The sequence below is a fragment of the Scaptodrosophila lebanonensis genome, unplaced genomic scaffold, assembly GCF_003285725.1.
Source record: "Scaptodrosophila lebanonensis strain 11010-0011.00,11010-0021.00 unplaced genomic scaffold, SlebRS2 tig00000043-arrow-pilon, whole genome shotgun sequence".
Lineage (NCBI taxonomy): Eukaryota > Metazoa > Arthropoda > Insecta > Diptera > Drosophilidae > Scaptodrosophila > Scaptodrosophila lebanonensis.
The window spans coordinates 2,854,057-2,867,896 of record NW_022060545.1 but is presented as its reverse complement, the minus strand read 5'-3'; the positions used below and the strand labels follow the sequence as shown (position 1 = coordinate 2,867,896).

At 36.8% G+C, this 13,840-nt stretch overlaps 2 protein-coding genes across 3 annotated transcripts; one reads left to right on the top strand and one right to left on the bottom strand.

The window, feature by feature from the left end:
- Positions 1-480: 480 nt before the first annotated feature.
- LOC115622552 (mRNA-decapping enzyme subunit 2) lies at positions 481-8,277 on the bottom strand. Its single transcript, XM_030516520.1, has 5 exons — positions 7,119-8,277; positions 4,902-5,671; positions 4,533-4,751; positions 3,675-4,463; positions 481-3,617 (listed from the first exon to the last, which is right to left on the bottom strand). The coding sequence occupies exons 1-5, from the start codon at positions 7,255-7,257 to the stop codon at positions 2,976-2,978; spliced, it is 2,559 nt and encodes an 852-aa protein (XP_030372380.1). The 5' UTR covers positions 7,258-8,277; the 3' UTR covers positions 481-2,975.
- Positions 8,278-8,978: 701 nt separating this feature from the next.
- On the top strand, positions 8,979-12,555 carry LOC115622164 (kelch-like protein diablo). Of its 2 annotated transcripts, XM_030516035.1 has the most exons (7): positions 8,979-9,337; positions 9,560-10,366; positions 10,427-10,996; positions 11,184-11,305; positions 11,368-11,557; positions 11,620-11,807; positions 11,945-12,555. In XM_030516035.1, the coding sequence occupies exons 2-7, from the start codon at positions 9,614-9,616 to the stop codon at positions 11,967-11,969; spliced, it is 1,848 nt and encodes a 615-aa protein (XP_030371895.1). In that variant the 5' UTR covers positions 8,979-9,337; positions 9,560-9,613; the 3' UTR covers positions 11,970-12,555. The 2 variants fall into 2 exon arrangements, with proteins under 2 accessions (XP_030371895.1, XP_030371894.1); XM_030516034.1 differs by lacking the exon at positions 11,945-12,555 and having other exon boundaries at positions 11,620-11,943.
- Positions 12,556-13,840: the final 1,285 nt, after the last annotated feature.

Genomic DNA, 13,840 nt, shown 5'->3' with positions numbered 1-13,840 from the left:
GGGTATACTTCACTTACAGTGTAGAAACCGACAATTTAAATTTTGGGATTCAATCACTTTGCGGGTGGTTACAGTTTCAATAGCACTGTGAGGTGCTTCCATCGCCATCTAGCGGTCTTTTTTAAGGTAGTAGTTAGATCGCTTTTATCAAAATGGAGTCCTAATTGGTCAATGGGTTTGCCACAGACGTAAATTATTCGGCTATTTAAAATTTGTTAACTTTAAAGCCATCCCGCTGGAGTTATAAATAGTTAATATTCTTTGAAATTACTTATAAACAAAGAATCACTTTTTTAAGCAATTTTGATATTAAAGAAATGAATCAGAAAGAGGCCCACTGTACTGATCCTAAATTACCAGCAAAATGTTCCCAACAGATTTGCCATTTTCTTAGCCATCCCAATAAATAGACAATTTCTTTGCGGTCTCGAAAGTGTAAATAAAAACTGGACATTTTATTGCCTGAATTTTAAGATGCCAATTTATTTTTTTTTAACAAATGATATTTAGTTTTACTTTATTTTTTTACTTTAGTTGGACTGTTCAAGTTTATTTTTGGTCTACAAATTGATTTCTGATATTTTTGTGTATTTGCATAATTTTTGGACGTTCTATAGTTTGTTATCCTGTTTGTAAATTAAGCTCACTTAAAAATGACGAAATGCATAGCAATTGTAGCTTAAGTCAATAAACAGACATCACAAAATCAGATTTATTTTCCGAATATGGTTCGAATTGGAACAATCGAACAAAAGAACGAGGTTCATCTGTCGTTTATTGTACTTAAGCTTGACTTTTCTTGCTTATAATTTATGGTTTCTTTGTTGTAGTTTTTTTCGTTCGTTAAAATAAACTATTGCTATGTCCATTGATATTAAGTTTTGTTCACAAAATAATCTGCATATATATGTAGAGGAGGGGTTTTTTCACAATACAAGGATGGTTAACTATTGTTGTGAAATGTATTTGTATGTGTTTTTTCTTATAATATTGCCAATGAGTGGTATTTCAAGGAGTTCGGTTCAGAAAGATATTGCCTTATTTTGCGTTTCACAAAATATTTGAGATATTTAGTGTTTGTTCGCTTTCAATTTAAAGCCCGTTCGGGACAAACAAATGCGCAATAAAATTGTAAAATGTTGAAGAAAAAAACCAAAAAATCATTTAAAAGAATTATTGCCAATTTCTTTTGCGCATTCATTTGAACTGTTGAACAGATGTTATTACTGTTCGGTTCAAATAATAAAAAATGTACAAATCATACAAAAAAAAAAAAGAAAGAAATAAAAAACGAAAACAAAAACTAAAATTTGTAAAAACAACTAGTGTTGCAGATATTTCAGCCCTTGCCATATTGTACAAAAAATGAAATAAAAATTAATATGGCTTTTCAAAAAGCTTTAAAAGTCAACTAAAATTAGAATTAATGCAAATGCTATTTCAGTAATGAAGCGTGACATTTCTTTCACGCTGGGAAAGAAAAAAGCGCACATATTGCAAAAGAACAAATTATGAGCAGCAATTTTAAGTGACTAGACATGGAAGGCAATATGCAGCAGTGTCAGGAATGAGTTTGGCAAGTTCCAAATAATTTCAGAGTCTTTTTTAATACAATCATAAGAATCCCATGCCCGTCTTTACTAACATTCCTAATAACGTAGCTTACTTTTGTGCAACATCAACCGCAGCAACTTCGAAGTTTAAACTGAGTGTAACTTAGCATTGTTAGGAAACTTTTTCTCGGACACTTCAACAGTATTTCTTTATACAAGTACATATGTATATACATATTATGTTTATGTGTATTTAGTTACACATGCGCAATATCTTAAAAAAAAGTGCTCAACATTTCTTAAAGTGACCTTTTATGCTCTCAAAAATATAGTTATGTATGAACCATTCCTCTCGCATATCAAATTTAACGTTAACAGTACAAATCTTTAAACACTTAAATTTCTTTACTGTTTAGGATTTATAGTGTTGTTTGAAGATATTTAATCTTCGAAGTTTAGGCTAGTTTTTAAATTCGTTAAAATTGCAAAATTGACGCACTGTCGTTTCCTACACCGTGCCAGTATCGACTTTGCCTTCAAGTTAGGAAGAATATTCTGGCAACCTTATTGTTTAAAGCATTTCATTAAAATGTATTGGATTTTATAAAATGTTACTCTTTTCTTTTGTTGTAGTAGTAATAGTAGCTAGCCGTTTTCTTAAGATCACAATTGTGCTAAGAAATACTATATCACAATTAAGTATTTACATCATTTGTTTTTTTTTTTTTTTTTTTTGTGTTCTTTTCTTTTTTACATTTTAGGTGGGGGCAGTATAACGACCCAGAAAGTCAGGCTCAGTTTCACTTTTGTTTTCTTGCCATATTCAGTAATTTCTTATACACAATAAAAATTAAATGAACTAAAACATAAAGTAAGAGTTTTAGGTATTTAAAGCTACGCTTTTGGCGTATTTTATAAAATACGCACGGCTGGCTCGAAGTAGTTTCACTCATATTATAGCATATACAACAACAAAAGAATACGTTAATTGTACTTGAAAATTCTTGTTTTTTGTTTCCACTTGGTGTTTGTTCTCTTTCACTGCGTATGCAGTTGTTGCTCGATAAGTGTGCCTTTGTTGCATTTATAAAAAGCTGCCCTTGTCAAAATTTATAAAAGTTACGAACGAGTGCTGTGCGGAAGACTCTATCGATCTGTTATAGTTCCTAAAACCGGTATGGTCTTTGTACAAATTAGATGTACAATAATAATGTTTCTTGCTAATGGTGAAATATGAGAAATACTTTAAATCTATACTGCTGGTTTTCAAAATTGCACAAAAAGTCCCAAAAAGTTATTCTTGCTGCACATAAAATGTTCTTTTGTTTAGGGATTGAAATATCTTTAAAAAAATGTATATGGTAGTGAATCTCTATGGAAGTGCACTAAAGCGTGGCGGCTGTAGGAATTTCAATAGAATATTTAGCAAAATACATTTGCTATGAAGTTCTTCGTAAACGAGAAATTCGTCCACGAATTAAAGTTGGGCGTAAAGGTAGTTGTTAAATCTGCTGCTCCTGCTGCTGATGCTTGACGTTGCAGTTGCAACTGTTGTGGTAGCTGATGTTGTTGCTGTTGTTGGTTCAGCGCCTGTTGTGGCATCGGTTGTGGGCGCTTTAAAATTCGCAAGTTGCTACCAGAGGCCATGCGTTGCAGTTTGTGCAAAGTGTCAGGATTGACAACTAGTCCGTTGGATGTCGATGGTGTTCTTGCCGTTTGGCCCAAGTTTAAGGAGACCGAAGCTGGACGTGGACGCTGCTGCTGTTGGTCTAATGCAGGTGCAGTCTGAGCCGCAGCTGCAGCTGTTAGCATGGCTATTAAATCGACGCCAGTTGTGGGTGTTTTTGGTTTTTGTTGCTGCTGCTGCTTTTGTTGTTGGACATTATCCATTTTGCTCATGCTGCTCCTGTCTTGTTGCTGTTGCTGCTGATTGCTTTGCTTGTCACTCTGCGATTTGGCACGCATGCGCTGCTGCTGCTGTTGGAGCTGCTGCTTTTGAGCTTTAGCCGCCGCTTTCATTTGCTGCTGCTTCTCTTTGCGTATCAAATCAAATGAGCAGACCATCTGCAAAAATTTCGTTAGTGGCAGCTAAATATATTATTTACGAATGTGAAGACTCACCTTTTCATTGCCAGCCGGCGGCTGTGCATCATTTTGGCTTTGGCTTTGGAAAAGCTGCCGTTTGGTTGTTAAAATTGCTGATGTTGTTGCCGGTGTCAATGGCGCGTTGTTAGGAGGCAACTTTGCTTGCTGCTGGTGTTGTTGTTGGTTTGTTATATTGCTGCCTGCAGCAACGTTGAGCTGCTTATTATTATTGTGGTTGTTATTACGCTTGTTGTTAATATTGATAGCCTTGGGTGTTATAACAGCTGCTGTTGTTGTTGCTGCTACTGCAGACTTATTATTGAGATTATTCAACTTGATTCCGTCTAAATCTCCCATGGATTTGTGACGTTGACGTCGCGATGCGCGCGACTGTTGCAGTGGCTGATGGTTAACAGCCTCCTTTTTGTTATTATTAATGTTGTTGGTGTTATTAAATGTGGGAGAGCCTGTCTTTGGGCTTTGCTGTCCAGAGCATTTGTGTCTCCGTTGCGGCTCAAATCCACCCGCTCGTCGATCGTTCACCCATTTCTTTAAACGCTTCACAAACGGTATGATCATAAAAAATGAATTGGCATTTTTGCCTAATTTGGCTTGTGATATGGCATCATTTTTTTTGATTGGCAATGCATCAATGCGAAACCAATCACAACATTTTATCTCATTGCGAGTGCGTGGTGCGAATTGAGTGTTCAGCGGTATGTTACGCACAATGTACAGACGTGTATATTGGTAATTTATAAAAGCCTCAATATAATCGTTAGCATCGATAATGTCCGTAATATCATAGCCTGTTTCCTCGTAGACCTGTAATTGAATGCACAACATTTAAGAAACTGTCCAGCTGTGCGACTGACATTTGGGATTGAGACTTACCTCCCTTGTGGCACAATGTGCGGGATCTTCATGTTCATTGATTTTGCCTTTGGGAAAGCCCCAGGAGTTGCGCGCGAAATACGATTGCACCAGCAGGCAAAAGTTGAGATCCTCCGATACGAGTATGGCGCCGTATGTGGGCACTGATAGCTTATAGTTTTTCCACTCCTCCAAAATTTGATGAATAGTGCCAAAATGTTTATTGAGGAATGGTATATGCTGTAAATATTATATGTAACAAATTTTATTGCTCTGCAAAATGTTCATTGTCTTTTAGAAGTTCAACTTTTCTTTAAATTAATTTTTTGTGAACGAATTATGAGTCTTACTGCATTGGTTAGTTTCTGCTGGTTTTGCTCCAAAGCTTACCTGAAATAATTGCATGGCGAACTGTTTTATGCCCACAACTGGCAATTTACGTTGAACCGCCATAGATTGCGCGCCCTTTTCTGCCTCTTCCGAGGCTGGCGCACAAAAGAAGTCCAAGTAGAACCAATGCGCCAACTCAATTTGAAAACAAATGCGTATTAGATTGTTGAGTTCCATGTCGGGCACATTGATAATGAAACGACTGGCCAGATCGTCGAGTATATCGGACGGAATTTTCGATTTCTCTGGCAACTTAATGCTGGACGCCGGCTTTGTTGTCGTTGTGGTTGTTGGATCTTCACCACTAGCCGTTGTATCCGTTCCAAAGCCATTGGCCATGGCTGAGCCATAGCTATTGGCCGATGATGAGTTCGTGGATATCGTTGAATTGGTCGATGATATGGATGAATTGAGCCGCTGTTTCTGTGTACTATTTCCATTGTTCTTTCTCTTTTCTATGGCTATGGGTGCACTACTGGCTGACGATAATGATGTCGCTGCTGCGAACGTTGTTGTTGTGGTGTTATTGTTCTTAGTTGTCTTTGAGAAGACAGCGCCTGTTTTTAGCAGTTTGTTTAAAACATCATTTTCGTCTTCGTTATCAGAGTGTCGTCGTTGTTGCTGTTGATTAATTGCTGCTGTGCTTTTAATAGTAGTTGTGGTTCCAACTTGTTGATAAGTCCCAACACTATCGCTGCCTGGATTGTTGCTATTGTTGATATTTAGCGCTTTTTGTAACGTCAGCGATGCGAGCAACGCCAGGTTGTTGACTGCAAAAAGCGAGGGAAAGAAAAGTTATGAAATAAACGATAAGAAGACATAGCAGTGCAAAACACAGATAAGGTAACAACTAATGAAATTATTCCAGACACATTCACTTCACAAGCTGCAAATAATTGCTAATAATTTATATTTAGGACACAAATTCAAAGTCGTTTAATATTCATTATATCAAAACTTTAAAGTAATATAATAAAAAGACAGATCACTAAAATTTACGTATTCTTGAATTTTAATGGCTAAATATCATCTCGGCATTCATGCGCAAACACCTATGTATCTCGACTTGAAATAATTTGAACTTGTATTTATGTATACAAGTATATTTATTTCTGTTACCCAATGATTGCATAAGCTCATGTAAACCTATTTTGAAACGTATCGTTTGTGTTTACAAAAAGATATTCTTTCACAAGTTCGCTTTTCAAGATAATTTAAAAAAATATACAATACCTAAAGATGATACGTATGTATGTACCTTCAAACGTTTGTTGCCACCCAAGCTTACTAAAAAGACTTCCCACACACAAACGTGTGTACATACATTTTGATCTTGATCGACGAAGCGCCCACCCTGCTTTGGAGTTTCAATAGAGTAAAAAAAATTTCAAGCGAGACTTTAAAAATTGGAACTAGCACAAATGTTTGATTAAGCGTATAAAAACTATTACTGTATTTTGCTTTGCTTGTGTTTCGCGTATGTACATGAATGCATATGTACGTGCATATATGTATATATATATAAGTATTAGGATTTGGCCTCTAAAAGCGCAACTAACTGTGTAGTTCAACGACCCGCTGAGAGCTGCAAGCTAGCGCGCTGCACCACTTGAAAAAGCATGACAGAGTATGATGCAGCAGTGTTTTAATAAATAAATATCTAGGTACAGAAAAATTAATCAGCTATTTTTATTGTTAATACGTACAGTTTAATTGTATAATAATTAATGCTCTATAAAATAAGTGTATAATACTTTCAGTGCTTTGGCAATTACTATGTTTTTTATTTTTATTTTTCATCATGACAAGACGAAGTAATTTAAAAATGATCGCTTGGTTGAATATCTTAATGAACGCAAGGATCTCTAAAGACATCATAGCTAAGACGTAACGGTGCCGAGTTGTCCAGCAAGTGACGAAATACTAGTATGTACATATACATATATAATAAATAAAAAAAAACCACAGAACCTGAAACTGGCTGCGAACTAATCAACATTTCCAACCTAGCGGGAAATTAATAGATCTGGGACCGAATAGTCTAACTACAGAAATATATGCATTCAGATTAACATAAACATAAAATGTTTTTGGTTTGTTCAATTATTACGAAATTTTAATATTTAAATAATATTCAGTTTTTTTACAAGGTATGATTGGACCTATTTATAGAGCATCTTATTATTTTAGTTTATTGGTTTTCAGAACAGGTCTTACCATTATCATTTGGATGAAGGGATGAGTTGGTACCAACGTGACTGCGCTGCTGTGACTGTGGCGGCTGATATCGTATCGAGGACGCGGTGGCGGCGACAGCGGCTGTTGCGACGGTATTAATCAATGGTGCAATTTCCATAATATTTACTATGAATTTAATTTGGTGTATACAAGTCGTGGGCGTCTGTTTTATTTATACAACTTTATTTTATGTAATACACTGTGGACTTCACTTTGTAGGACTGGTTATTTATTTTTTCGTATTTGTTATATCGTAAAATCACAAAACAAAAAATAGATATTGTTTTATAAAACCAAAATGTAATTGTTTGATATAGGTTTTGTTATTTTTGTTTCTCTCAATTTTCTTTATTCCCGTTTCGCTTATTTACGCTAATTTCTTGTTCAGTCTCTTCTAACACACAGTCTTCTCTCCAACGTATGGCTTGTGACCGTTCGACCGACCACGACAACGCCGTGAATGTATGTGTGCGTGTATTGTACGGTCCTAAGTGTGTGTTGGTGTTGTGGCGGTTTGTCACGTATTTTTTGTACAATGCCGTAGTCGTCGCGCTGGCTCTAGCTGTAAATATGGCTGCCAAGTATCGAAAAGTGCCTCCACTGGCTTCTGTCGAACGAACTTCAATTTCCAATGCAATTGTTGTACTTTATGGTTTCTTTTATCTTTCTTGCCACTGCTGCTATTGTGGGCTATTGTTCTACTACTTTTAATAGTTGCCTTTGTTGTTGTTTCATTATTTGTTGTTTGGCAATCAGCATTTTCTGCATTTGTTGGTATTTTCGTGCTCCTACAACAGTGGAGAGCCATCCACAAATAATTGTGTCGTTGAAAAGAAACACAAGTCTCCCACACAGACACGCGCGCTTCTCCACTCCACGTTCAGCGCACGCACACACACAGATAAACTGATTTTTTCTCTCGCACTTTCTCAATAAAAAGACTGTTCGTATACATGTATGTACATATGTGCATATGTACGCGAGTGGTTTTTGCGTCACTTACAATTTTCCTTTTAAAATTGCTAAATCTCTTTGTTATTTATATGTATGCGCAATTCGTGTTATTGGATTAAGACGTTGCACTTAAATATAGTAGTTATTTGCACTATTTAATAGTTTTTTCTTATTTTTTCGGAACTTGTTTCCTCTTCCTTGTCAAATTATTTGCTTTCTGCCGCACTTAGTGATGTAAGTGGTATTTAAACGATGTTCAAGTATATGTGACTTTATCACGGTGCCGTGCTATGAGTATTATTAAGTCACAGTAACGCAACTTATGTTATGTATAGATAGTAAATTTGTGAAACTACCTAATAATTGGATATTATAAAGCAAATATTCTAAGAATATGACTTTAAAAAGTTTCTACAGATCCCGTTTTTCTTGAGCGCCTTTTATTTGGAGTAAATACAAAGGAGAGATTCCATAGTCGGATTCTCCAATGGTGATCCGTATGATGTCCAAGTTTCCGGTAAAATCGACCTTATTTCTTTTTAACAAAGTGTTAGAGAGACTATTGCAAGAGTGGTTGCCCTTTCTAATTTTTTTTAACAATTCGAAACATGATTAATTCTTCTAAGTAGTAGACATATTGGTCGACATATGTATGTATGTATGTACAGTTCGCTTTGTGGTCTTTAAACGGTCTTTTAGGCTTAGACGTTAATTCGATAAGTTACTATTTACTCCAAATATTATGCGCATCTCTAACAGTTAAGATATATTTTCACAGTTGTATCTATTACGAACCGAAAGTTGTGGTATTTTTAGTATTTTGAACATGCCAACTTTTTCAAAAATCCATACAAACATGTAATTGGCAGTTCCAGTGACAGGAAACGTATGGAAATAAGTCGTGAAAATCGGGATTTTTCTTAATTTGTGCGCCATAAAATACGTCCAGATTATTCTAAATAATGCACAACATGTCCTTTCAATGTCAGCATTTGGCAAATGTTTTAAAGTGACGCCCAAAGTGTAAAATAGGCAAGGAGTTCGACGTCTTTCGATTTTCCACCCGAGCGTGCGTGTGTGTGTCTATGCTTTTTCAGCACACTCTGTGTGCAGGTGTAGTCTATTTAGCACAAATGTCGCATTAAGTAAGCAGCAAAATTGCATTTTCGAAAATTTCCGCCTGTAGTTGGACGTGGACGTGTTTTGGACTCGCTCTACCACCCGTGGATAACAGAGACGCAAAGGTAAGTTTTGCTTTGCAGTGGAGGGAGATCATACATACATATGTGTGTATATACATATACATATATGCATATGTAGACAACTGTGTGTATATGCCTTTGAATTTAAATTGGGTGCTATATAGGCGTTACTTGAAGCAATGGCCGAGCAATGCTTTTCACTCTGATCGATTTAAATACATCTCTGAAAATTTGATTTTTTTCGAATTTTTTTTGAATTCACAGATAGACGCCGTGTGGGGTTGGGCTTCCGCCCCGCTGCGTTTAGCGGCGAATAGAATGGGCGATCCTTTGTTGCCGGGCTCCACCGGCGTTGGTAATGGCTCGGGAGGTGGCGGCACAGGCGCAAACACTGGACTCGGTGGCGCCGGTGGGGTCGATCGGCCACCATCGCCAGCACGTCTTTCCCATACGTCCGAAAAACATCCGAAGGTGACGCTCTCCGAACTAAATATGCTTCGTCGTCATCGAGAGCTCTGTGATGTGGTGCTCAATGTTGGCGGACGGAAGATCTTTGCCCACCGTGTCATACTCTCAGCTTGCAGTCCATATTTTCGCGCCATGTTTACAGGCGAGCTAGAAGAGTCCCGCCAAACAGAGGTCACCATACGGGACATAGATGAAAATGCCATGGAGCTGCTAATTGACTTTTGCTACACGGCACACATTATTGTGGAGGAATCCAATGTCCAGACACTATTGCCCGCCGCTTGTCTGCTGCAGCTGGTGGAGATTCAAGACATTTGCTGTGAGTTTCTAAAGCGGCAGCTCGATCCAACCAATTGTCTTGGCATACGGGCTTTTGCCGACACGCACTCCTGTCGCGAACTTCTACGGATAGCAGACAAATTCACGCAGCACAACTTTCAAGAGGTCATGGAAAGTGAGGAGTTCTTGTTGCTGCCCGTTGGCCAGCTAGTTGACATCATATGCAGCGATGAGCTGAATGCCCGCTCTGAGGAGCAGGTTTTCAACGCGGTGATGTCTTGGTTAAAGTACAATGTTGGTGATCGAAGGCAGCATTTGGCTCAGGTGAGCAAAACGATGTCTTTCTTAATATATTCGCTTTACTCGATTGCTCGCTTGTGGTAGGTTCTTCAACATGTGCGCTTGCCTTTGCTCTCACCCAAATTTCTCGTCGGTACTGTGGGGTCAGATCTCCTAGTACGCTCCGACGAGGCCTGTCGCGATTTGGTCGATGAGGCCAAGAACTATTTGCTGCTTCCACAGGAACGTCCATTAATGCAAGGTCCACGCACACGTCCACGTAAGCCCACTCGTCGCGGCGAGGTGCTTTTTGCTGTTGGCGGCTGGTGCTCGGGCGACGCTATTGCTTCCGTTGAACGCTTCGATCCGCAAACAAATGACTGGAAAATGGTTGCTCCTATGAGCAAGCGACGTTGTGGTGTTGGCGTGGCAGTTCTGAATGATCTTCTCTATGCCGTCGGTGGTCATGATGGTCAAAGCTATTTAAATAGCATTGAACGCTATGATCCACAAACCAACCAATGGTCCTGCGATGTAGCGCCAACAACATCATGTCGAACTAGTGTTGGCGTGGCCGTGCTGGATGGCTTCCTCTACGCCGTGGGTGGCCAGGATGGAGTTCAGTGCTTAAATCATGTAGAACGCTACGATCCCAAGGAAAACAAATGGTCTAAGGTTTGTAGAATTCATTTCTGTCTATCGGAGTTATAGTCTTTTTTTTTTTGGGACGGAAGGTTAATTGTATAGTTATTATAGTTATTTAATAACAATATAGTACGAAAAACTTAGTTCAAGAATTTCATTTAATTTGATTAGAGAAATAATTATCAAAATGCCATGAAAAATGTATGTACCTTTCCAGGTGGCACCAATGACCACACGCCGATTGGGTGTTGCAGTTGCCGTGCTCGGTGGGTATCTCTATGCCATTGGAGGCTCAGATGGCCAGTGTCCGCTCAATACGGTGGAGCGTTACGATCCTAGGTAAGTCTAATCTTTCCGCCATTCCATTTAAAATAAAACAATACGGTTTTTGTGTTGCCCAGACAAAACAAATGGGTTGCTGTAAATCCAATGTCCACGCGCCGCAAGCATTTGGGCTGTGCCGTTTTTAATAATTTCATCTATGCTGTCGGCGGACGCGATGATTGCATGGAGCTTTCCTCAGCTGAACGGTATAATCCGCAAACAAACACTTGGAGTCCTATTGTAGCCATGACTTCACGACGTAGTGGGGTAAGTATCGCAGAGCGTCTGCTCCCCACCTATTGCTCAAAAATGTGTTTCCCCTTATCTAGGTCGGCTTGGCTGTGGTCAATGGGCAGCTGTATGCAGTAGGAGGCTTTGATGGATCAGCCTACTTGAAGACTATTGAGGTTTATGATCCCGAAACGAATCAATGGCGCCTGTGCGGATGCATGAACTACAGGCGGCTGGGGGGTGGCGTTGGTGTTATGCGCGCCCCGCAGACTGAGAATTACATGTGGTGCGATAGCTTTAAACAGCATAATATATAATTTATGAGATAGAATACGTGATGGCGTTAACAACATCTAAGTTTAATTATACATATTCATATTTTTATACTTTTCAATACATGCTAACACGCTTTAATGCTTAAAGGATACGCAAAGATTCAGTCGTTTGATGGGAGCCGCCGCCGCCGTCAACGTTGCACATGCAAACGCTGCCGCCGCCGCATTTTTACTAAAACTCAAAATCAGCAAAAGAAAAACAATTCTGCAAAACAAAGTCTTAACAACAAAACGAAGCCAAATTGTGGGCTGCTATTGCCAGCGGTTAGAAATTAACTTAATTTAAGTAATTTAATTTAACAGAACTCCTAAAAATGTTTGTTAATTAGTCATGTTACGTGTCGTGGTGTTCTCTTAACCATTTATGCAGAGTTCAATGGATCAGATAGTGTATACATACGAAACATCCATGCATATTTGCATATGTTTAATTTATTGCAATTATCATAAGAGCACCGGTAGTTAGATAAGATGTATCCAAAAACCACGCGTTCATATTAAGTACTACGTGTGTAAAAAAAACTTATTGTTGGTTAAATTTCGTAGAAATTTCTAACTGTCCTTGCCTTTCTCGAAATTGTATGTAAAAAATCAAATGAATTCTATAACTATCAATAAAACAGCAGTGCTATAATTTAAATGATACGCACGTGCATAACTTGTTAAAGTGTCTAAATAAAAAGTATTAAGCAAATAACATATATTAATGTAAATTAAGGAATGCATGTGAATGAAATTGTATGAGAAATGATTTGAAATCATGATAATAATATGAGTAAGTAAATGAAACATAAATTATAGTCCAGCCTAACATGGGGCGGAAGATCAAAAGTAAATTAAAGTATTGGCCATGGAGTAATTAAAAGGAAATTCGATATATAACCATAAGTATTAAGCTTTATGTGTAGGTTACTAAGGTGGAATTAATGTTATTAGCAGCAATATTCGTCGTTGAAATGATATTTAAATCTTAAAGTATAAACATCAGGAAATATTGAATAAAAACAAATAAAATTATATTTAATTTCGATAAACAGCGCATGGCATAAAATAAATAGAAAGTGTACGAAATTATAATTGTATTAAGTACGGCATCAATTAATTGAAAGTATAAATAGCTGAACAGCAAAAGAAAATAAATTTGTAAAATACATCATATGTTATGTGTGTAAATAAAGGCTGCTTTGAAATTTAAATTCGAAATTGTGAAATGTAAGTAAGAGAAAAGAACATTTCCTAAAAACATTGCTACATGAATTTTTTGGTAATTCAACTCCAATAATTCACAATCGCAATGAAAATAAAAAATTAGCTATTATAAACATAAGCATATTATAAAACGTGTACTCGAAAACGAACAACTATATTAAGCCTTAAGTCTTACAGCTGCTTAAATTAAGCTATAGACACTAATTTTCAAAATTAACCATTTGTATTACTTAAGTGTTAAAATATTTACAGTTTTAAGCTATATGTAATAAACACAAACATTGAAAAGGCATATCTTCACAATTTTTTCTTTTCGTGTGGACTTTTCGATGTTTGTGGCTGTCTTAGCACAGAACCATTAAAAGAACCAATTTGTAATGCAAAGTGAATAAGGTCTCTGCTCATATGTATAATTTATTTATTTGTTTCTCTTAAAACGTTTAATTATTTTTCATAAAGTAGTCATTTAAAATCTCATTTACTGCTAAAGAAATTGTGTATTTTTACAATGTTTGTTTTAATAATATTTATTTCATCGCTATTTATTTGTAATTAATTTAAAATAAATTCGAACGTTATTTTATGTATTTTACAGTTTTGTTTTAATATACATATTGTTAAAAAGAAAAATTATAATAATAAATTTGTTGCTTCCCTAAGCATAAAAATGGCATTTAAAAAAAAAGTAATTTAATTATAGGCTTACATATTTTAGAGATATAAACAATGATTTAACAATGATAAGTATTACTATGGTTATAAATAAAATAATCAA

Excerpts from the sequence above, each read along its gene's own strand:
- LOC115622552 (XM_030516520.1), bottom strand. The coding sequence starts at position 7,257 with ATGGAAATTGCACCATTGATTAATACCGTCGCAACAGCCGCTGTCGCC. Across the intron at positions 4,752-4,901 it reads TCGCCATGCAATTATTTCAG|CATATACCATTCCTCAATAA; the intron begins GTAAGCTTTGGA and ends TAATATTTACAG. Across the intron at positions 3,618-3,674 it reads CGCCGGCTGGCAATGAAAAG|ATGGTCTGCTCATTTGATTT; the intron begins GTGAGTCTTCAC and ends AAATTTTTGCAG.
- LOC115622164 (XM_030516034.1), top strand. The coding sequence starts at position 9,614 with ATGGGCGATCCTTTGTTGCCGGGCTCCACCGGCGTTGGTAATGGCTCG. Across the intron at positions 11,306-11,367 it reads GTGGAGCGTTACGATCCTAG|ACAAAACAAATGGGTTGCTG; the intron begins GTAAGTCTAATC and ends TGTGTTGCCCAG. Across the intron at positions 11,558-11,619 it reads TGACTTCACGACGTAGTGGG|GTCGGCTTGGCTGTGGTCAA; the intron begins GTAAGTATCGCA and ends CCCCTTATCTAG.